General features: G+C 43.0%; 1 protein-coding gene across 5 annotated transcripts in view; it reads left to right on the top strand.

The window, feature by feature from the left end:
• The window catches only part of WWP1 (WW domain containing E3 ubiquitin protein ligase 1), a 123233-nt gene that overhangs the window by 38882 nt on the left and 59720 nt on the right, over window positions 1-24631 (top strand). For 4 of the 5 annotated variants that reach the window (XM_061602494.1, XM_061602485.1, XM_061602505.1 and 1 more), the window contains 5 exons: window positions 7543-7680; window positions 7769-7835; window positions 10161-10327; window positions 20388-20727; window positions 22116-22211. In XM_061602494.1, the coding sequence (XP_061458478.1) occupies window positions 7543-7680; window positions 7769-7835; window positions 10161-10327; window positions 20388-20727; window positions 22116-22211 (808 nt within the window). The remainder of the gene's footprint in view (window positions 1-7542; window positions 7681-7768; window positions 7836-10160; window positions 10328-20387; window positions 20728-22115; window positions 22212-24631) is intronic. The other variant, XM_061602513.1, reaches the window with a different exon arrangement.

Here is a 24631-nt window from a genome sequence, read left to right on the forward strand (position 1 = left end):
AGAGAGTGGGGGCCACCACCGAAAAAGCCCTCTCTATAGTCCCCACCAACCTAACTACTTTTGTTGGTGGGATTGAGAGAAGGCCCTGCGTGGCAGATGTTGTCGGGCGGCATAGTTGGTGACGCTGGAGGTGCTCCTTCAGATAAACCGGGCCGAAACCATATAGGGATTTAAAGGTTAACACCAACACCTTGAATTGGGCCCGGAAAACTACTGGAAGCCAGTGTAGATTAAATAATACTGGTGTAATATGATCACGGCAACGGCTGTTTGTAAGTAAACGAGCTGCCGCATTCTGTACCAGTTGAAGTTTCCGGACCAAGGTTTTCATACAGGAGTCTTTCCTAGCCCTATTTGGAAATGCCAGTTGTTGAACCTGGGGTCTTTTGCATTCCTCAATCCTGAGTCTCACAGCCCCTTAAATACCCCATCATCCACATTTCAGCTTCCAGAACTCTCTGAAAAATCTTCCCTGGAGGCTGGGGAAACTCTTACGAAGGGCTTATGATATGACATTGGATGCTGCAGAAGGAGGGGAGGACATTGGGTTGAGGCAGCTTACATGAGAAAGAGCTCCACTCTCATAAGCTGTTTCCATCCAAATTTTCAGCAATTCTGTGTTCCTACTACAGCCCTCCTAAACAACATCCAAGACTTTACAAAAAGGTTCTGAAACGCCAAGGAGAGACTTTTGAGGAATCACAGAACTGGAGTGTGGAGGAGCGGTGGAAAAGCCCCACTATAGAACAGTTGAATACAACCTGCCTTGGTTCCTGACCAGAGAAGCAAACTCAGCACTTGAAGACTGGGTTTGGCAGTCAGTAATGAAATGCATCATCAAAACACACAAGGCATCTCAGGATACAAACAGGTGCAAAGAAGACATGGAAGCAGCAATGGAGAGTTGTTGCAACAACCTTATCACACCCAGACACTCTACAGGCGGGCACTTTACTTGCCTGAATTAATTTTAGCACTTTCTAGCATTTGTTTATTTAATTTCTTTCCTCCCAGAAGGAGCTCAGGGCAGCAAGCAAAACATTAAAAACACTCTAAAGAATCTTAAAAACAGACTTTAAAAATATTAAAACAAAATATCTTTTAAAACATCTTTTTTAAAAAAGCTTAAAAACATCTTAAAACAATTCCAACACAGATGCAGACTGGGATATGGTCTCTACTTAAAAGCTTGTTGAAAGAGGAAGGTCTTCAGTAGGTGCCAAAAAGATAACAGAGATGCTGTCTGTCTAATATTTAAGGGGAGGGAATTCCAAAGGGTAGGTGCTATAATACTAAAAGTCCACTTCCTATGTTGTGTGGAACGGACCTCTTGATAAGATGGTATCTGCAGGAGGCCCTCACCTGCAGAGCGCAGTGATTGACTGGGTATATAAGGGGTAAGATGATCTTTCAGGTGTCCTGGTTGCAAGCTGTATAGTGCTTTGTACACCAAAACCAGAACCTTGAACTTGGCCTCGTAGCTAACTGGCAGCACTCCTAGCCACTGAGGTCACCTGGGCTTCTAGTGACAAAGATGGATCCAGGAGCACCCCCAGACTACGAACCTGCTGTTTCAGAGGGAATACAACTTCATCGAAAGCAGGCATCTGACCAATTATCTGAACCTGGGAACCACCAACCCACAGTGCCTCCATGTTGCTAGGATTCAGACTCAGTTTATTGGCCCTCATCCAGCCCACCACCGAGTCCAGACACTTGTCCAGGGCTTACACAGCCTCTCCTGATTCAGATGTTACAGAGAAATAGAGCTGGGTATCATCAGAGTACTGCTGACATCTTGCCCCCAAACTCCTGATGACCGCTCCCAAGGGCTTCATATAGATGTTAAATAGCATTGGGAGCAAGATGGTACCCTGCTGCACCCCACAGCACAACTGCCAGGGGATTTGTTAGGCACTGGGGAACATTTTGGGACAAGCCGGGCCTGTACAAAAGGGACGGGCTCCACTTGAACCAGAATGGAACCAGACTGCTGGCACTTAAAATTAAAAAGGTGGCAGAGCAGCTTTTAAACTGACTGAGGGGGGAAACCCGACAGGATCTGAGGAAGGTCTGGTTCGGAATAAACCGCCCCCCTGGGATAAAGACCAAAGAAATGATTAAAGTTTAAAAGGGGTAGGCCGAGAAGTAGGCATTGTGAGAGCAGGGGCACAGGATATCAATTCAGAAGGGCAAAATTACCACAGGCCAAACCAAAAGTGCCAAAGACACTTGAAGAGAGACACTGCTTACAAGTGTCTGTACGCTAATGCTAGAAGCCTCAGAACCAAGATGGGAGAACTGGAGTGCTTGGTCTTAGAGGAGAGCATTGATATAGTGAGCATAACGGAGACCTGGCGGAATGGAGAAAACCAGTGGGATACGGTTATCCCTGGAATAAACTATATCGGAAGGACAGGGAAGGACGTATTGGTGGCGCAGTCGCTCTATACGTGAAAGAAGGCATTGAATCCAGCAAGCTCGAAACCCCAAAAGAGGCGGACTCCTCCACAGAATCGTTGTGGGTGGTGATACCATGCCCCAGGAGGGATTTAATACTGGGAACGATCTATCGTCCCCCTGATCAAAATGCTCAGGGAGACCTTGAGATGAGATATGAAATTGAGGAAGCATCCAAACTAGGAAAGGTGGTAGTAATGGGTGACTTCAACTACCTGGACATAGACTGGCTGCATATGTGTTCCAGTCATGACAAAGAAGCAAAATTTCCAGATATTCTAAATGTCTGTGCTGTAGACCAGTTGGTCATGGAACCAACCAGAGGGACGGCAACCCTGGACTTAATCCTCAGTGGGGACCGGGACCTGGTGCGAGATGTAAGTGTTGTTGAACCAATTGGGAGCAGTGACCATAGTGCTATTAACTTAAACATACATGTAAATGGCCAATTTGCCAAGAAAATCTAACACGGTCACATTCGACTTCAAAAGAGGAAACTTCACAAAAATGAGGGGATTGGTAAAAAGAAAGCTGAAAAACAAAGTCCAGAGGGTCACATCACTCGAAAATGCTTGGAAGTTGTTTAAAAACACTATATTAGAAGCTCAACTAGAGTGCATACCGCAGATCAGAAAAGGTACCACCAGGGCCAAGAAGATGCCAGCATGGGTAATGAGCAAAGTCAAGGAAGCTCTTAGAGGCAAAAAGTCTTCCTTCAGAAAATGGAAGTCTTGTCCGAATGAAGAAAATAAAAAGGAACACAAACTCTGGCAAAAGAAATGCAAGAAGACAATAAGGGATGCTAAAAAAGAATTTGAGGAGCACATTGCTAAGAACATAAAAACCAACAACAAAAAATTCTATAAATACATTCAAAGCAGGAGACCATCTAGGGAGGCGATTGGACCCTTGGATGATAAGGAAGTCAAAGGTGTACTAAAGAACGATAAGGAGATTGCAGAGAAGCTAAATGAATTTTTTGCATTTGTCTTCACAGTGGAAGATATAGGGCAGATCCCTGAACCTGAACTAACATTTGCAGGAGGGGATTCTGAGGAACTGAGACAAATAGTGGTAACGAGAGAGGAAGTTCTAGGCTTAATGGACAATATAAAAACTGACAAATCACCGGGCCCGGATGGCATCCACCTGAGAGTTCTCAAAGAACTCAAATGTGAAATTGCTGATCTGCTAACTAAAATATGTAACTTGTCCCTCAGGTCCTCCTCCATGCCTGAGGACTGGAAAGTGGCAAATGTAACGCCAATATTCAAAAAGGGATCCAGAGGGGATCCCGGAAATTACAGGCCAGTTAGCTTAACTTCTGTCCCTGGAAAACTGGTAGAAAATATTATTAAAGCTAGATTAACTAAGTACATAGAAGAACAAGCCTTGCTGAAGCAGAGCCAGCATGGCTTCTGCAAGGGAGAGTCCTGTCTCAGTAACCTATTAGAATTCTTCGAGAGTGTCAACAAGCATATAGATAGAGGTGATCCAGTGGACATAGTGTACTTAGACTTTCAAAAAGCGTTTGACAAGGTACCTCACCAAAGACTTCTGAGGAAGCTTAGCAGTCATGGAATAAGAGAGGTCCTCTTGTGGATAAGGAATTGGTTAAGAAGCAGAAAGCGGAGAATAGGAATAAACGGACAGTTCTCCCAATGGAGGGCTGTAGAAAGTGGAGTCCCTCAAGGATCGGTATTGGGACCTGAACTTTTCAGCTTGTTCATTAATGACCTAGAATTAGGAGTGAGCAGTGAAGTGGCCATATTTGCTGAGGATACTAAATTGTTCAGGGTTGTTAAAACAAAAAGGGATTGCGAAGAGCTCCAAAAAGACCTCTCCAAACTGAGTGAATGGGCGGAAAAATGGCAAATGCAATTCAATATAAACAAGTGTAAAATTATGCATATTGGAGCAAAAAATCTGAATTTCACATATACGCTCATGGGGTCTGAACTGGCGGTGACCGACCAGGAGAGAGACCTCGGGGTTGTAGTGGACAGCACGATGAAAATGTCGACCCAGTGTGCAGCAGCTGTGAAAAAGGCAAATTCCATGCTAGCGATAATTAGGAAAGGTATTGAAAATAAAACAGCCGATATCATAATGCCGTTGTATAAATCTATGGTGCGGCCGCATTTGGAATACTGTGTACAGTTCTGGTCGCCTCATTTCAAAAAGGATATTATAGAGTTGGAAAAGGTTCAGAAGAGGGCAACCAGAATGACCAAGGGGATGGAGCGACTCCCTTAAGAGGAAAGGTTGCAGCATTTGGGGCTTTTTAGTTTAGAGAAAAGGCGGGTCAGAGGAGACATGATAGAAGTGTATAAAATTATGCATGGCATTGAGAAAATGGATAGAGAAAAGTTCTTCTCCCTCTCTCATAATACTAGAACTCGTGGACATTCAAAGAAGCTGAATGTTGGAAGATTCAGGACAGACAAAAGGAAGTACTTCTTTACTCAGCGCATAGTTAAACTATGGAATTTGCTCCCACAATACGCAGTAATGGCCACCAGCTTGGATGGCTTTAAAAGAAGATTAAACAAATTCATGGAGGACAGGGCTATCAGTGGCTACTAGCCATGATGGCTGTACTCTGCCACCCTAGTCGGACGCAGTATGTTTCTGAAAACCAGTTGCCAGAAGCCTCAGGAGGGGAGAGTGTTCTTGCACTCAGGTCCTGCTTGCGGGCTTCCCCCAAGCACCTGGTTGGCCACTGTGAGAACAGGATGCTGGACTAGATGGGCCACTGGCCTGATCCAGCAGGCTCTTCTTATGTTCTTATGGGGGCTAAAACACAATTGCCCAATGCTATTTCCTGAAAACAACCCTGGAAGAATGGTCGGAACTACAGTAAACAGTGCCTTCGATACCCATCTCACCAAGTCGAAGGATACCATGGTCAATAGTATCAAAAGCTGCTGAGAGATCAAGTAAGAATAACAAGGTCATACTCACCCTGTCCTCCTCCTGATAAAGGTCATCCATCATGGCAGCCAAGACGGATTCAGTCCCATAACCAGGCAGATTGGAATGGGTCAAGATACAATCAGTTTCATCCAAGAGGACTTGCAATTGCTGCACCCCAACCCTCTTGATCATCTACCCTAGAAAGGGGGTATTTGCGACCGGGTGGTAGTTATCATAAACCTGTGGGTCTAGTATGGGCTTTTTCAGGAGCGGTTGGATCACTGCCTTTGAGGACAGCTGGAGTCACCCCCTCCCACAAAGACGCTTTGACCACATTCTGGATCCCCTCGGTCATACCCCCTCGGCAAGCTTTAATAAGCCAAGAAGGGCGAGGGCCAAGAGAACAGATTGCTGGTCACATTGTCACAAGCACCTTGTCCACGTCATCAGGCTGCATCCACTGAAACTGATCTCAAGAAATTGCAGCAGACATTGCACTGGACACCTAACTGGGACTTCAGTAGATGTGGATTGGGGCATCAAGATAGCTACGGAGGCAAGCAACTTTACCCTCAAAGTGCCTTGCGAACAATTCACAGTGGACCTCCAAAGGGTCTAAAATCCCATTTCCTGGAGTTGATGTCAACAGGCTCCAGACAATATGAAAAAGCTCCACTAGACAGCTACTTGAGGATGCAATGGAGGCAATGAAGTGGGCCTTCTTTGCTGCCCTCACTGCCACACAGTAGGCATGGTTATGATGTTTTACTTGTGCCTGATCAACTTAGCAGCACATCTTTTTCCACTTGTGCTCTAGCCATCGTCCAGACTGTTTCATTGCTCATAGTTCATTGGTATACCATGGTGCAAACTGGGCTCTACAATGCTGGAAAGGGTGCTCAGGGGCAACTGTGTTAGGAGCCTGATGTGTCTCATTCCACAGCCTTGTTGGCAAGGCTGGGGCTCTTTCTAGGAGGAGATGAGAATTTCTAAAGCCTCCTTTTCTCCAGTCTGTGTGACCTTGGAGAAATGGTTATCTCTGGTTCTCGTTTGTCAGAGTCGGAAATAACCATTTCTCCAAGGTCACACAGACTTCTCCAAGGTCACTCAGTAGTTTCTTTCATTCATATCTCTCTGGAAGAGTCCACTCAGCATGCTGGAGTCTGTCTCTTCAATGGCTAAATCTGGGCTAGGTGCCAGTGTGGATTCCTCTCTTTCCATCATAGGTGAAGAGGAGTTACTGACATCAATAGACTCACCAAACATGAAGCTGCCAGAGGTTTCTGGAAGCATTTATCACATTTTCCCAAGTCCCCTCCACAACATCTGTAACCCCCATTCTCCCAAATCTTCCAACAGTACTTCATGGGGCCCATGATACAACCCATAAATGATTTGGTGGATGTTTATGCTTATTTGTCATAAGCATACTCCTATTTATATTTATTTGTGGGGGGTTCATATCTGTACATTGCTTGTATGTAATCACGAACAGAGGCACAACTTTTAGGAAATCTGTGTGGTATAGATTGGGATGAGCTATTAAGGGCACAATTGTATGGTTCCTGGAAAGATGTCCCAGGTTGAGGTAGAATAGATTGGATCTCTCCCTTTGTAGAATGACTGCCTTCAGAGGCTTCTTCATGGCTGTGGAAACCTCAGCAGCCATCCCCCTTTGCTGCCATTCTCCCACTGCCAGCCACCAGGAGAAAAAAAAAAGGCCTGCAAGGGGTGGATTGAAGGAGGCCTTTGTTCCACATGGTCTAAAGATCCTTCACACCCTTCAAATTATGCTAGCCTAGGAGTTGATGAAGTGATTTTCTCTTCCGTAAGAAACAATGGGAGGGAAATTGAAAAAGTAAAAAGTAATATCTGCCCTCTCCCCCAGGTTCTGCCCTGGCTGATGTGAAAATAATATGCTTAGATATGACAGATCTCTGCCATGGACTCTCCTTTCTCCTCTACAGTAGTATTATCTGTATATAAGGGAAGTATGTATATAATGTGGAAAGCCATGTTGTAGTAGTGTAATTTTAATATTTGCATTGAACATTCCAAAGAGACTCTTAAAATTAAAAAGTCAAGTATTAATGCAAGCCTAGTCAAAAAAATATATCAACTATTTTATCTAGTGACTGGTTCTTTGCAATACATTTTTTCTTATAGTAGAAAGAGTCAAAGAACAGTTGAAACTCTCACTGGAAAGCAAGAGTGGCTTGGTGCAAACAGGAGAACTAATAATTGTGCTTGATGGTTTGATGCTTGAACCAGAATCTCTTACAAACTGCAGTTCACTAGTAACCAGTAAGTTAAACTGGGGAAAATAAAATTATCCGTAATATCCCTTGATATAAGAAAAAAACACCCACTATTTTTGTTGCTTATTGTTTAGTAGAAGTCCAGCAAAATGGTGATGCATTACATGAAACCAGAGAAACATCTGCAAGAGCCACTTCAAGGTCAGAGGTCTATTTATTTATTTATTTATTGTAACAGTATAATCACGTTACTAAAATGTCATAGAACTGAATCTGTATTGCAGAATATCAGATTGCATTTCAAAGTTCAGCTGGGAGGTTTTGTAGAAAGAATTGTAGCAAGTATGTTACTGAAAAATCAATCTGCTTTGAATGGACATTTACTTGGGGGATGGACATTCACTTTAACTCATTCTGCTATAAGAAAGAACTATTTATGAATGCAAACAATAAGCTGCCTAGAGGAGGGATCACCAACCTTTTTGGCCTCATGGACACACTTGAAATTCTGAGTGTGTGTTGTGTGTGTAGTCACAAAACAGCTGCTATGTGGGGCATGCACATAATTGCAGCTGAAGGTGGGCATGGCTAGTTACAAAAAGTTTCACAGAAAGGAAACTGGTGAGGCAGAGACAAAATTAACTTTCCTAAAAAACTGAGTGCAAGGTAGAGGTGGGATCGAAGCCCCAAAACATAACTCCTCCTTCGAACTCCCAATTTTCTACTCCAATTGAAGGCAACCACCTATCTTGGCAATAAGCCATCTTGGTATTAAATGGTGTGATGATGATGATGATATCAGAGAATGCAAACTTTTTTCTTTCTTTCTTTCTCTCTGCCTGCCAACCAGCGTATCCCACTCCCATCAGTCTCTCCCCACTTCATCACCCATACCCATGTACACACACCTTTTCTTTCCCAAAGAGGCCCTTCATACTCCAGTTTTCTCCTGCCTACTCCAGAATTCTTCCCCTTCCAGCTCCCAAGGCCCTGATTGCTCTGTTCCCCCCCCCCCAATATTTACCTTTCCTTCTGGCATTGATGCACAGCCATTCTTTCCTATCTCTTCTCCCTGGAGTCTGTGCTCTCTCCTGCTAGAAACATTCAAATTTTGTCTCTTCTAATTGAATGCTAGCACCAGAGAGAAGAGAGAGAGAACAGTTCTTATTAGATGATACCAGCAGACAGAACTGTTCTTCCTCCCCGTTTCCAAGTCTCCTGACTAATAAGAACTGTAGAGGGCCTAAGCCTACAATGTGGGCAGTGCAGGGGAGACAGAAGAGAAAGTAAGACTAAGTGGTCTGTATAATTTAAAATCCACTATGAAGGGGATTAGAGAGCCTGGCAGGCACCATTGTAGGTTTCTGTGGGTACACTGTTGCTGATACTTTGTTGGGGACTCAAGCCCTAGAGTATTTAAATCCTTTGCAAGAACTTTCTACAATAGTTTAAAATATTATAAGAAGCATTTTAATAAAGGACAGCATGAATGCACTTCCTAATAAATGCTTCTGGCTTCTGACAAAGGTGGTAGTGGGGTTATGCTCCATAAATTTCTGCTTCCTGTCTTGGCTGTCTAAAGAAGGCAGTCCTGATATCCTTATGCTGTGGAAAGGGTGACATAAGGGTGTTAAACTGTTGTCTTCTAGTGGTTATGAAAAGACACTGCAATCCATTCCAATCAATATACTGTCCATGTTGTTTGTTCTGGATGCAATGTGGTATCTTTCTCTACAGGATTTACTGTGGGATGTATGTTTGTGCATATCCAGCAGTAAAGTGATCCAGTGCTGCCATCTGTTCTGGCTGCAAATCAGTTGGGGATTCCCCTGCGCTGTGAGCTACCAGCAAGTAAAAAGTGTTGTAGGTTAGAAATGCAGCAGGGTGGCAGAGAATGCATGGAGTGTTCCCTATGTTTTGCACCAGCCTGCTTTGTTGACTGATAGAACTAAATAAATTCATTATAACTTCACTGTGGGTGGGTTGAAACAGTGATGAAATCCATTAAATGATCATCGAAATATAACTTGCAATAAGCACAACATGATTGCTTGCATCAGATTGCACAATACTCTTTTATTAATATACTGCCATCTATGAATGTGGTGTTTTACAAAGAATCGGTCTGACGGGTCCCTACTGTAAAGGGCTTACAATCTATAATAGAGACAGGGAAAACAACCTATGAAGGATTTGAGACAGTGTAAATGTGGAACAATATGTGATTATGTCATTTATTCTTGCTTTGTCTTAGTTTCAAGGTGTTGGGACTAGGGGTATTTTTAAAGGCTTTTTGGAAAAGATGAGTTTTGTGGAAGAACTTGAAGGAAGTAAGGGAGGTGATAAGGTAAAGTAAAGACCTTATGAGAGATGTGTGCTATTGTCTAGAATCATTAAAAAGAATACTGTTCTCATCTTAACTCTAAATTGATTCCAGCTTTCATCAGGTCTGTTAAGAGTTTCTGTAGGTTTATGTGTAACAAATCTAAAGATATTTTGACAAAATCTCTGTTATGTTTCCAACAGAATAGACAATCAAACACCATCAACCTCCGTAGTACAGATCTCATTCCCTATACAAGCAGTTAATGGAGACAGTGGAGACAGCACACCATCTCCTCCTCATCCTGCAAACAGATCCAAAAATATGGCAACACCAAAACCACTTACGAGTCAAACTGACAACAATATTGGTAACAAAAAAAGCCTATTCGGAAAATGAAGCCTATTCGACTACTTGATTGTTTTATTTCAGGAAATCACAAATTAATTATAGCAGGTGGTAGATTAACTTGGGACCCAAAGAGCCCTGTGCAGAAGCAGAGAGCATTTAAATTTGGCATGGGGAACCTGCAGCCTGTGTGCCAAATTAGTCCCAGCAGGCTAATTTGGACCATGATGGCATTTTCATGTATGACATTAGGTGCGGTGCAGGTCACGACTTGGCTGTGAAATAATAATTGGAAGCCTTAGCAACATATCCAATGTCCTGTTAGAGTCCTGTGAGCACAAGGATTGCTACTAGTGCAGCAGTACTTCCCTCCTTTCCCCCCTGCACACCCCCTCAGTCTGTTGTAGTGGTACCTGCAACCCTTCAGAGCAGATTTGGGGAGGGTGCAGGACACACACGTGGGGGGAGAGGAGGAAGGTACTTTGTCAGTTACTGTTTTGAAGAGTCTCCTGGCCTTTTGAAGCAGCTTTTAAGGATGAAGGGAATATGAGGGGCTGTTGTGGGAAGTGGGTGTTCAGACAAGCCCAGGTGCGCACAGATCCCAGCCTTTGTATATGCTTATAGTGAAAGAATGATGCTTTATTTATTTCGTTACAAACTTTATTAATTGTAAGCAATCTTTTTTTCCGGGGAGAATAGATTTTAAAACAGCACTGTGAGTAATATCCATTGGTGACTACCAGCTAACGAACAGGCATCCATCAATGAAATGGAGAAGGAAGCAATTTTGTGTAGCACAGTACTGTTGGCTTGAACTGATTTATCTTGACCCATTCCAGTCTGGGTTCAGGCCTTGTTATGGGACTGAATCGGCCTTGGTAGACCGATGACTGACCTTTATTAGGAGAACGACAGGGGGAGCGTAACCCTGTTGTTCTTAACTGGTCTTTCAGTGGCTTTAGAGACCATTGATCATGGTAACCTCTTGAATCAGTTCTATGAGATGGGCATTGGGGTCACTGTTTTAAGTGGTTCTGGTCCCATGTCTTGGAGTCAGTTTCAAAGAACAGAATTGGTTGATTAGCACTTGGTCTCCTGGCAGCTGTGTTGTAGGGTGCTGCAGGGTACCTTTCTGTTTCCAATGCTATTTAACATACACATGAAACCATTGGGAACGGTCATTAGGAGATTTAGGGCACGTTGTCCTGATGATATGCAGCTCTATTTCTCTGTAACACTGAATCAAAAGAGTTCTTGCAAGCCCTGGATACCACTGTGCCTGGACTCAGTGGTGTGGTGGATGAGAACCAACAAACTCTCTCTGAATCCTGGTAAGACAGAGGTGTGTGGGTGAGCGGTTCGCAAAGGAGCAGGTTTGTAGTTTGTAAAGTGCTCCTGTTTTCATCTCTGTCACTAGAGAACCAGGTGACCTCTGTGGCTAGGAGTACTTTTTACCGGCTTTGACAGGTAAGGCAGCTATAGCAGTTTCTGGAACCGCATTACCTGACTGCTATTGACCATGTACTGGTAACCTCTAGACTGAATTACTGACATGTGTAATCCAGTGTGGAGATTGAGGTTGACAAGAAAACTGCAGCTAGTACAGAATGCGGGGGCTCGACTGCTCACTGGGGCAGAATATCACTATATTATACCCCTGTTGGGGCTTTTTAAAGGTAAAGGTGTCCCCGCACTTATAGTGCGAGTCATTTCCGACTCTTAGGGTGACGTCTTCTGACGTTTACTAGGCAGACCGTATATATGGGGTGGGATTGCCAGTTCCTTCCCCGGCCTTTCTTTACCCCCCAGCATGTGCTGGGTACTCATTTTACCGACCACGGATGGATGGAAGGCTGAGTGGACCTCGACCCCTTTTACCGGAGATTCGACTTCCTCCTTCCATTGGAATCGAACTCCGGCCGTGAGCAGAGCTTTGGCTGCGTTACTGCTGCTTACCACTCTGCGCCACGGAGGGTCCTTTGGGGCTTTTTAGTTTACACAAAAGGCAAGTAAGAGAAGGTGTATAAAATTATAAAATGCACAGTGTAAACTGTAGAGAAAGTGGACAGAGAAAAGTTTTTCTCCTTCATAACACTAGAAAAGGGGTTCCCAAGCTGTGGTGCATGGACCACCAGTGGTCCCTGAGCTTCATTCAGATGGTCCAATTAAAAAATCTACGGCATCTAGTGCAATGCATTACAATTGCCACAACAGGCAGAAAAATCATTAAGTGGTCTTCCAAAACCCTCAGAAATTTTCATATGGTCTGTGGGGAAAAATTGGGGACATCCTGTGAAGCTGAATGTTAGAAGATTCAGGACAGACAAAAGAAAGTACTTCACACAGCTCATAGTTAAACTATGAATTTACTCCCAGAAGAGGTGATTGCCACCAATTTGGATGGCTTTAAAAGAGGATTAGACAAATTCATGGAGGATAAGGCTACCAGTGGCTACTAGCTGTGATGGCTGTGCTCTGCCACCCTAGTCAGACGCATTAAGCCTCTGAATGCAAGTTGCTAGGAATCACAGGTCGAAGGCATGCTGTCGTGCTCATGTTCTGCTTGTGTGCTTCCCATAGGCATCTGCTTGGCCACTGAGAACAGCGTGCTGGACTGGTGGGGGCTTTGGCCTGATCTAGCAGGCTCTTCTTGTGTTTGTATGTAAAGAATTGGACTGACTGCCAATTAGCTACCACACTAAGTTCAGAATGCTGATACTGGTGTATAAAGCTGGGACCAGGATACCTAAATGATTGTCTTATCTCTTACATACACAACTGACCACTGTGCTCTGCAGGAAAGGGCATACTTCCTGTACCATCTTGACAGGAGCTCCATTTTGTATGATGTCGGAATCAGGCCTTAAAGTTGCGGCACTTTCTCTTTAGTATGGTAGCATGTACCCTTTGAAATTTCACGTTATATATCAGATAGATGCTGTGTATGTTATTTCTACCTGGAGAACAGTCCATCAGATGGGAAATAGCGCCACCTAGCGTCAGCAGGCTGGAATCATATGTTCTTTGAGGATGTAGCAATCCTCGTGAGACCCCAGACCATTCCTGCCTCCTGCGTCTAGGTGGATTGTTTTCTCCTCGCTCCTGTTGAGTTTGTCTACCTTTCCTAACCTTTCCTAACCTTTTTTTATATTTTTAAATTTCTAGCATCAGTCTCTGTCCCTTTTCTGTTTCCCTCAGCCCGTCTCCCTTGCTCTGGAAAGCGGCAGCGCATGTGACAGTGAGCCTCACTGAGGGCTAGTTTCTTCTTTCTCCCCTTTTTTCTCTGAAGCCGCCTTCCCCGCTCTGTGGAACGGCAGCACGAGTGCCAGCGGGCCTCATCGAGAGCTAGTTTTTCCTTTCTCCTGAGGGCTAGTTTTTTCTTTTTCTCTCAGACTTTCTTACCTGCTCCGTGGAGTGGCAACGTGAGACATCTCTCTTGCAATGTGAGTTTTTTTCCTTCAACCGTGCGGCGCCCGCCATTTTTAGCAGTAGTGCAGTTGCCATCATTCGTTTTTTTTAACTCTTGTTGCTGAGATCTAGGATCAGAAAAGTGGCGCAGTCACGCCAGATGATGCCAATGACATATCCGTTCTACGTTCAGAGTCCTCCGCCTCTGCGGCACATCCTTCTATAGTGCCTGCTTCAACTTCCACATTACAGCACCAAAAGGCCCTTAAAAAGAGAAAGCATTGCAAAGCTGCCTCTCATGCTCACGCTACTGAAAGTGCACAGCATAAGGTAAATGACAAACCTCATCAGACACAACGGAAGTCCGCTGTTACCAAGGCCACTAAGAGAGCACTGTACATCGGCACGCCAGAGCATCCAGCCATGAAACTGACTGCATGTGGTGGCCATTTAGTTGCTGACGGAGAGTTTGTTGAACATCTCCTGCCTCAGTCATCTGCCACAGACCTTCACCCACCTCCACTTCTACCTGGTCCTCAAAGATGCCGTTTTGGGGGCTTTTTCAAATGAATAGTTGCAGCGACTTTTTCAGGGTCCACTGTCTGCCTTTTTTATTGGAAGCACTAGAACAGCAGGTTCAGTATTTCTAAGAGACTTGATTTCCCTTATCCCTAGGCCTGAACTGCAGCAGACCGTTTCCAGAGCAACAGTAGAATAATGTGGTGGCTCCTCTAGGAGGCCTCAGTGCAGTGAAGGCATATGGATTGCCTCATGGGCTTCAGTTCCAAAGCTCCAGTTGTCCCAAGAACTGAGTAGCAGCAGGCCATTTCCAGAGGCAAAATATAATATTCTGGTAGCTCCTCCAGAGGACCTCAGTGTGGGAGGGCATATGAATTGCCTCATGAGCCTCAGCTCAAAGCTCCAGTTCTCCCAGGCCTGAACAGCAGTGGGACATTTACAGAGGCAACAGTAGAATAACCTGGTGGTTCTTCTTGGGGCCTCATTGTAGTGAAGGTATATGAATTGCCTCATGAGCTTCAGCTCGAAGCTCTAGTCTGTTCCTCCGAACAGTTGCAGTCGTTTATAACTGTCTGCGTAAATTTTTACAGCCCGTCATAGAGGGCCTAAGTGTAGTGAGGGTATTTGAATTGTTCATAAGCTTCAGCACAAAGCTGTAGTCTGTCCTCTGAACAGTTGGTAGCCCTTCATAACTGCAATTTTTTTGCAGGCCTTGTATAAATTTTTGGATTTATTCAGTGACTTCCTTACTGAGGAGGTTATTACTGTCATCCCGGAGGGGAAAACATAAATAAGCAAGATAAGTAAATTACTCTGAATACAGCTTTGTCAATTACATGATGCTTTCCGCCCTATCTATTTCTAAGGCGTCAAGGCAAGGCTCCACTTTTCTTCTCTCAACAATTGCAGTCCTTCATAACTGTCTGAGTAAATAATTGGATTCATCCGGGAACTTCCTTGGAATATTTAGGGGTTCCATGGTTATCCTCCTAGGTAAACATACCTTAGCAAGATATTGTAAATTAAACTGATTGCTTGGTTAAGTCTTGCCCTTTGCCAATAGGTTTCTGGGTGACTTAAGGCAATTTAAAATTCTGTTTAGCTTTTGGGCTTACTTTGCTGTTTTTCAGTTTGTGTAACTAGACTCAAGGTTACTCACATTGGCATATATGTTCTGCAGGTCCCTGGGCGACTTCCAACAGTTTTTAAATTCCATATTAAATTTATCAGAGCAATTTAGCCTTTGGTAAGGCTTACTTCACTGTTCAATCTGTGTAACTTGCAGGGCTGTGGAGTTGGAGTCGTGGAGTCGGAGTCGGAAGCAATTTTGGGTGGAGTCGGAGTTGGTAGAAATGTACCGACTTCGGCTTCAAAATAAATTTTGATTGACAATTTTTTAAAAATATAAATTCAAAATGTCAAAGAAGCTTCCCATGAAGTCAGCTGTAGTTGAGCATTTCACCATAACTCAAGATGGAAAACATTTTGTGTGTCAGTGTATGACACAGGACCCAGATGAAGACAAATGCTGTGATGCCAAGATCAGCGCATATTCAGGCAGCGATAAAAATGCTCCTACGACAGCTTCCAATTTAAAAAGACATTTACAGCCCTTTCCTGGGCTGTGGAGTTGGAAGCAATTTTGGGTGGAGTCAGAGTCGGACAGTAGAAAAATAGAGGAGTCGGAATCGGAGTCGAAGGTTTGGCATACCGACTCCACAGCCCTGGTAACTTGGCTCAAGGTTACACAAATTGGGATATTTGTATGGATATTTGGCTTCCCTGCCGGCAGTTCAGCTTTTCAGTGGTTAAAGGGGAAAATAAATAATAAATATATAACTTTGATTTTACTCTTTTTGACAGGTACTGTGCAGCCCTTCATAACTCTGTGTAATTTTTGCACTTTATGTGTAATGTTGGCAGCCCTTCATACCTCCAGTCTGTTCCAGTGAACTGTGGTTACTGCACAGGTTCTTAATCAGAATATGTCCCTGGGTATTTACTTCCTGCGGCTGACTCTCCAGCAGCCCCATTTGTCCAGGGGAGGCTTGGAAGAAGGACATGAGTGCAGCAGCGTGCCCCCACAGTTTCGGGTGGCTAAGGTTTTTGAAGTTTTTGGTCCCCATTTACACTATTTGCCTTTTCTTCTTGGACCCAGCCAAGCTGCTGTCTCCCTCCCTGTGTAACTGCAGGGTAGTTGTAAGACAATAGTAAGGCTACCCAACCTGTTGGCTATCTCTGTGTAACTACAGGGTAGCCTTAAGTCAATGGTAAGGTTATGAAATAACTCCCTAGACTTGTGGATTCCATGGAGGTGCAACTTTCTTCTGCCAGGAACTCCATAAGGAAGAAACCCCATAAGGAATTACAATTGGTTTCTGAGGCCAATAGTCTGAGATGTTCTTTTCGTTTCGGAATTCATCAAGTTGTTTAAACTTGCAACTGGTTTTGTCTTCAAATAGGTTTTTGAATTTTACCAGGTGACCATATGATGTAGTGCTAGTCAGACATCATGGCCAGTTGACCATGTTTGCTGGAAACATTAAGTTGGAGTCTACTCCACCATGACATTTCCAGTGCATCTAGCCATGCTATTGTCAGGGTCCTCTTTGGCATCTTAGTCAGGTTTGAGAAGATGCCCCAGGGGCCAATGAACCATCTAGATCTGGTCTGGAGACTCACTGGGGCTTCTGAGAATGTTGTTGTTTTAAGGGACGCAATGGCCACCATCTTGGTGTGCGTGGTCCCATCTTAACATGCCTGACACACCTCTGCAATATACTTGGCACAATCTGGTTGCAGTGTTCTCCAGGACAGTTAAGCTGCTCAGAAGAATCATTTCACTGGGCCTCAAGCTTAAGATATAGCACCGACATTGGTCTGCTCTTTACTTGGCTCATCCCCCATGGGGGGGTACTCTGCTGACAAGTCTTCAATCAGTCCTCTAGCCCCCGGGGCCAGGCGTTCCTATGATTTTCAATGGCTTAGCAGGAAACTTAGCATTGTTCCAGCTTAGCAGGCACAAGTGGGGCTATGGGGATGCAGACTGCATTACAAGGTCTTCCACCTGCAGATCTGTTCATCTTGATTCACAACACTCACCTTTCCCCACTTCTTCACTAGATGTCTCAAGATGGAAGCAGGGGTGGTTAACACTTTCTGGCAGTCTACTCTATGCCTGGCCTTCTTCACTCCTGGTGGGATGGCCTTGTGACGATCCCACCAGCTGGCTGTACCTGTGATACTCTCACCAGGGCCACCACCTGTCAGGATCTCGGATTTTATTTGTTCTCTCACACGCTCTAGCACAGATCTTACAAGATCCCACTGCTAGGCAGCACCACCAGTCACTCCCTGTAAACAATACTGCTAGAGACTTCGCCTTAGTCTCCCTATGACTTGTTACTTTGTGTCTGGGTGCCCTTGCTGTCCACAACCCCCTTGTATCTTTGTCTATAAAGCATACAATCCTGGGTTGCTCTGGATACTTGACGATGTTACAATATCTCCCTTCACTGCTGCCACCATTTATTTGATACTGTTTCCCTCCAGCCTTGGTAATTACCCTGCCCTCCCTTCTGGTCTGTGTATCCCCAGCCAAGGATCAGGCTTTTGGTAAACCAATAAAAGTATTTATTTGATAACACCAGAAAATAACAAGATTACTTTAGGAATGTTCAACAAGCGTATGGTTTCATTTAGTGTCACTCTTTATGTTTCCAGTCTTATATATTCTGCCTAAATGCCAGCCAAATATAATCCAAACCTCCCTCAGAACTCTGCCAATCACTCCTCTCAACAACTCCCCCCTCCAACAACTCCCCCCTAACTCAACTGTCATCCTCTCATTTATACCTTCAGCCATTCAAACACTCAGCCAATCATCATCCAACATTCTCCAGCATTCTAGCCCATGTACTCCCTCCTCTTACTCAGTCACTTACCATATATCACTTAATAAACCCGCACTTACCATATTTACAGATATTATAATACAAGGACATCACAGGCCTGACTTCCTATCTTGTGGGAAACTGGCCATGTTGTTCAGTTATCCTGAGTCTGTCCAACATAGATTCAAGGTGGTTGCCAACGAGGCCAGGACTTCTGTCCCAGGCAACCTTCTGGAGTCTGGTCTTTTTCAGCAACGGCAGTCAGATCATTGGGGGGTTTCTGGCCTCGGGCTACTCGGATGGCCTTCTGAAGGCTGTTGCTGCTCAGGCATTTCCTTGATTAAAGGATTCAGAGTTTTTTGCCAACTCTCTTCTTTTTAAGTCAAACCTCCATATGTAGGCTGGCCTCTAGCTGCCTCATCAGTGCAACTGCTTATTCTTTCAATAGGAACTTGGCTGTTTCCTGTGCTTGTGGGTTCTTAGCAAAGTACTCTGGTATTTGTCAGTTTCCATGTCCCTGGTTAGGGATGTGAGGTCTTGACTGTTGATTGCAAAGGGTTGGCTCTTACACAGTTACTCCAGCCTTCTAGGCAGGTACCTTATGGATTTCTGTTGAGTATTCAACATAACTGTCAGGTCTCCTGTTCACCTTTCCACCAATATCTCTACTGTCACGGGTGCTGGAAAGATGCGGTATGAACACACTATAGTGGTGTTACCACCCCATTCTGGCCCAGTCAGTCATGTTTGTTGGAAATAAGTATCTTGGCAATTACTTCACCATGGTATCTTCCAGTGTATCTAACCATTATGTTTCAAGACCCCCTTCAGCATCCTAGCCTGGCTTCGCTGAATGTCTCAGGAGCCGGTGAACCATCCAGACCTGGTCTGGCTGAGGTTGACAGCCTGGCAATTAAGTGATGATATCTGAAGAAGGCTGGTCTCTCACAGCATGTGACTGACACCATCTCAATGTGATTGGCACCATCTTGGCATGTTGGGGTTCTCCATGCTCTACACGGCAGTCACCTCTGCACTAAGATTTTTGGAATTAAATGCTCTCTCTGTTGCCAAATATCTTCGCTTGTTCTATGCGGACAGAGTGTTTTCTTTGTACAGATCCAGTCTTTCTTCCTGTCCCAACATGAGATGATTCTACCTACCTTTGACCCAACCCAGTCCATCCACAAGAAAGGGCATGGGCATTTGCTGGACATTCGTTGAGCATTGGAGGTTTATATTCATTGAACAACTTTTGACAGGCTGTATACAAATGTAAATAATAATAATAATAATAATAATAATAATAATAATAATGTCTTTTCATCCAAAATCTATGGGTATACAAGTGTCCTCTGCCACCCTAGCTGGTTGAGTTAAGGCTTGCATTAGTTGGCCTATAAGTGCTTGCACCTCCCTGCACCATCATGTTATATGCATCTGCAGAAGCCACCTTTGGCAGCCGTATGCTACAACATGTTACCATTCATATCTAAAGCATATTTTATGGCCTTCTTTCTATGTGATTTCCTGATCATTCTTGAGCAGCTTCCTGCCCTTTGTCTTCAGATGCTTTTTTACATCCCATTTGATGGGCTGTTCTCCAGGGAGAAGGGGCCGTTGGCCTTACCTGAACATAATTTCTCCTGGAGAACAGACCATCAGGAGCCACCCATTGGGGGAAGTATGTAATCACAGACTGGCTGCCTGAGGTTGTGAGTAACATAATGTTTTCTTGCTCACATTAAGGTTATATAAGATGTTTTTGAGAATTGCTTTATTCTCAATATTCATTGGGGGTTTGTTTCATGGGATAAATGATGACTTCTCTTTTTGGAGTGGCCATTTTTTGGTTTTAAGAGGAAGTAGTATTAATTAATGTATAGGTTTTTGCCTTTCTTGTCTCAGATTTTCATTCTCTTTTAAGTGTGTATTAAATTATCATAATTGGAGTAGCCTTTCAGCCGTTCGTCAGTGAATGATCTGGGGTTTCGCAAGGGTTGCTACTTCCTCAAAAAACATACGATTCCTGCCTGCTCATGTTAGCTGGCGCTATTTCCCATCTGATGATCTGTTCTCCAGGAGAAATTATGTTCAGGTAAGGCCAATGCCCCCTTTTTCTGCTCCTATTAAAGTTATCAACTTTCTACAAGCATTCTAAGTAGAGATTTTTATCCCAGTCACTATCTGTATTGAATGTGAATTGTGTTAATATATGTATTTGTTTGTCAATACAACATGTTCTTTTTTTCTGCACCCCAGTTAATTGTGAATCATCTTTGATGGAAGTTGATAATCATTCACCCTCTGAAACTCTTATGGATTCTGCAGAAGCATCCTGTATATCTACAGACTGTATGACTGCTACTGTTGAACCTTCTCTAGCAACAGAAGTTACTAGTAACTCTGAAAGCAGCACATCTATGAATGCCCCCAGTGTGTCTGCTGGACTTGATGCTGTTGCTCCCACAGATCCTGCATCCTCTATTGCAAGAAACAATGCAACTACAGAAGCAGCAAAACCAAGGGAGTCTTCATCTGTATCTGGGGAAAGTGTAAGGCAACAGTCTGGTAGCAATAGCACAGAACCTTTGCCCCCAGGGTATGTGGATTTTTGTTTTCATTAATGATATAATAATGACGTAATGCTTAGATATAGAAATGTTACTAATTGTCTTAGTAGCCTGTTGGATAGGTCCAGCCAACAAAGAGTTTTGTGGAACTTTAAAGACCAACAAATTTCTTATGGCATAAACTTGTCCCAATTCAATCTACAAGGAATTAACCTAGTCTGGACCTAGCCCATTATATGCAATAGACTCATTGTAACTTTCAGCAAAAGATGGTTAGTGCTTGTAGATGAGTAGAACAGGGGTGGGGAACTGGATCCATCTAGTGGGCCCACATCCTTACATCCTCAAATCCTCCACTACCCTTGGGTGGGCATGAGCACCCACCTGAAATCATAATGCTGTCAGGCAGGTGATAGTTGTGAAAGTTCAGAAGAGGTCACTGTAACCTCCAATCAGCTGGTCAGTGGCTACAGTAACCTCCTTTGAAGGTGTGCTGATTGGCAGCGGGAATGCTCTTTCAAAGGGGCTTGCTGCCGATAAGCTGATTGGTGGTTACAGCAAACCCCTTTGAAATCTGTTTGGAGGAAAGCAGTTTTGATCCATATGGGCTTTCTGCAGAGGAAAAGTTCCATTTGGAATAAGCAGTTTGAATCCAAGCCACTTCCTTCAAATTGAAAAAGTGAGTCCCTGACAGGGAACTCCCTAATGTAGCTGATTAGGGAGACAGCTTATTTTAAGCTCACACTTGTTCACATATGACACTAGGTGTGGAACAGGTGGATGTGGTTTGTGGAGAACAGCCTATGGGGCCTAACTAGGACCTGTGTTGGGCTTAATTAGGCTTGCGGGTTGGAATTTACCCACTACTGGAGTACAGGTAGTGGGGGACAACTATCTGAAGGCTGTTGCTGTTAATTATGAATGTTTACACTGCTTACATGCCAAAATGGCTTTTAAGCAGTGTTGCTATGACTAAAGAAGGGTAACAAAGAGAGGTTTGTCTAGGTATGGACTCTAGTCCCTTCTGTCCTCTGCAGCAACCTTTTTTATGACTGGCCCAACTGTTTTTGTTAGGTGCATTATGTATCTTTTTAAAATTAGCATTTTTCAGTCTGGACTGTTTTTATGTTCTATAAGACATTTCTTTAATCAGTCTCTTAATTCATCTTGCCTGGTTGAACTCAAACGTTTATAGTTAATAACTGAAAGTGTTTCATCTAGACAAAACTTTAGCTTGTTATTTCTGGAAAAATAAAACCAAACCAAAACATTTCTAATGATTTTGCTGTCAGACTTCAGCATAAATGTGGCAAACATGGTATTAATGAACTTCTTAATTTGGTGATCTATATGTTTCAGCAAGTGACAGTGCTATGTTTTCTTTTAATGGTGCTTTACCTCTTTTGTATTTTTAAAGATGGGAACAGAGAAAGGATCCTCATGGTAGAACCTATTATGTTGATCACAACACGAGAACTACAACTTGGGAAAGGCCTCAGCCTTTGCCACCAGGGTAATAGATAAGTTGTATGCTGACTCATTGCACGTCATTACAGACTTTTAAAATATTTTCTAACTAATACCCAAATGGGAAGATGTTTCTTTTGAGGTCTGTATATGTTAGCGTTGCAGAACTTTCTTTAGAATTTCCCCTTGTAATTAACAAGATTTCTTTGGAAGCAAAGACCAAAAAACACACCAACCCTCACCCATATAATGTAACTTTTTATTTTTTTAAAAAAAACATAAAGCATGGATCCTAAGACACATTAACTTAAGGAAGTTCAGAGAAGGCAGGTTGCACATCCTATTCTCGCTCTCCCTCCCCCACTGCCCCCCTCCTATGGAGCGGGTGGGGAACTTCCTAAGCAATAAGATGTGGTGTGGGGATATCACCCAAAATTGGATGGAGGTCTAACTGATATTTTGCAATCCTCTTCTCTCAGCAGCTCCTTGCAGGTGTCTGCAGGAGGAGGAGGAAATGGGAGCTTTCTGTGAACATCACTAATTTAACACATTTGGATCTGAACCATAGTAAATAAATTTTCTTGTAGTTCTGTTTGCATGGTGGTATAATAATGCGACTTTCCTCTTAAAGCCTCTGTATGCGAGTAGCTGAGTTTTGGCATCTGCGGGAAGTGGTATCAGAAAGCTGGAGAACAATAGTCAAATGGCAGGGCATGCCTTTAGTAGACTAGATTTTTACCTTGTTGTTCAGTTTGTTCTTTTATAGAAGAGTTCAAATTACTCTGAATTAGTTCACACTGGCAGATCTCTGTATTCAAATTAGTTAGTTTGCTTTGGATTATATACTTCAGTGAATCTCACAAGGAACTTACTCCCAGCTGGAAGGATGAGTAGTTTCTGTATCCCAAGATTCAAATGTTGCTCATTTAGGACTTTGCAACTACTACTGATAAAGCTCTCTCAGTGTGTATGATACTTTACAGATTGCAAGAGGATAAGCCCCTGCCCCAAGAAGCATGTGATCTGCAGTGGGGGAAGAATGTGCATTTCAGTTACATGTTTTTAGGCTAAGTTTATTTTGTTTATTTATTAAATTTATATGCCACTCTTCCTCCCCAAAGGAGATCAGGGCGGCAAACAAAAACACTAAAAACACTTTAAAACATCTTAAAAACAAAAGATTTTAAAACATATTAAAACAAAATGTCTTAAAAAACATATTAAAACAAAACATCTTAAAAAGCAATTTCAGCACAGACGCAGACTGGGATAAGGGCTCTACTTAAAAGGCTTGTTGAAAGAGGAAGGTCTTAAATAGGTGCCAAAAAGGTAACAGAGGTGGCGCTTATCTAATATTTAAGGAGAGGCAATTCCAAAAGGTTGGTGTCACAGCACTAAAGGTCCGCTTCCTATGTTGTGTAGAGCGGTCGCCCTTGCCTGCAAAGCACAGTGATTAACTGGGTAAGTAAATAAGGAGTAAGACAATCTTTCAGGTATCCTGGTCCCAACCTGTATAGGGCTTTGTACTCCAAAACCAGAACCTTGAAATAATAATAATAATGATGATGATGATGATAATAATAATAATAATAATAATAGTTGTTGTTGTTGTTGTTGTTGTTGTCTTTATTTATACCCCGCCATCCTTCCAAAACTGGAATTCGCGGCGGCTTCCAGATAAAAAACACATATAATTAAAACATACAGAGTCTAGATTAAAATAAAATAAAATTAATTCCAATATTAAAACCATTCATACTTATAGCTAAAAGAGAATAAAAAAACCAGTTTAAAAATGAAGGGAAACTAATGGGACACCCAGTGCTCATTACAGTTACAGTAGGGTCTATGATCTTAGTTTTCAAGGCTATTGGTCATAAGACAGAACAATTCACAGCTGTTTTCTCACTTTAGAACTTCTGACCTAGTCTTTTAATTTACGGGGCATTTTTTATTAGTTAAAATCCAGCTTAGTTTTTTGCTTATTTAGCATTCTAATTCCAAAGATTTACTTTTGCTCCTTCCTGTCTTAAGAGAAGAAAATTGCATGGTATTTCTCCTGAATGCAGCTCTCAGAGCTTGCACTGATAGCAGAAGAAGCAAAAACTCAGCTGTGGTGCTACTGCAACTAAGATTTAGCAAGGAAGAAAGTAAGTAAGTTTAATGTTGTAACCACAAGTCATAACACAACAAAGCAAAATGTAAACAAAAACATTAAAACATCATACATCTAAAAGTTAAAATAAAAATAAAACTATAAATTGAAAATGTCAGATTTAGCATGCACTAGTCTGTCAGTTAAACAATTTTAAAAATGACTTGTGGGGTCATTAACACTGGTAGAAACTCTGGGACAGATATTTAGCACTCTGTTTTCTGATTTCTCCCCCCTTAAACTATATTTTTAAATATTTTAATAGATACAGAGAAACATTTTGAAGGCTTGGATTTAGAAGGCAAAAGAGC

Source organism: Rhineura floridana, chromosome 1, assembly GCF_030035675.1.
Source record: "Rhineura floridana isolate rRhiFlo1 chromosome 1, rRhiFlo1.hap2, whole genome shotgun sequence".
Lineage (NCBI taxonomy): Eukaryota > Metazoa > Chordata > Lepidosauria > Squamata > Rhineuridae > Rhineura > Rhineura floridana.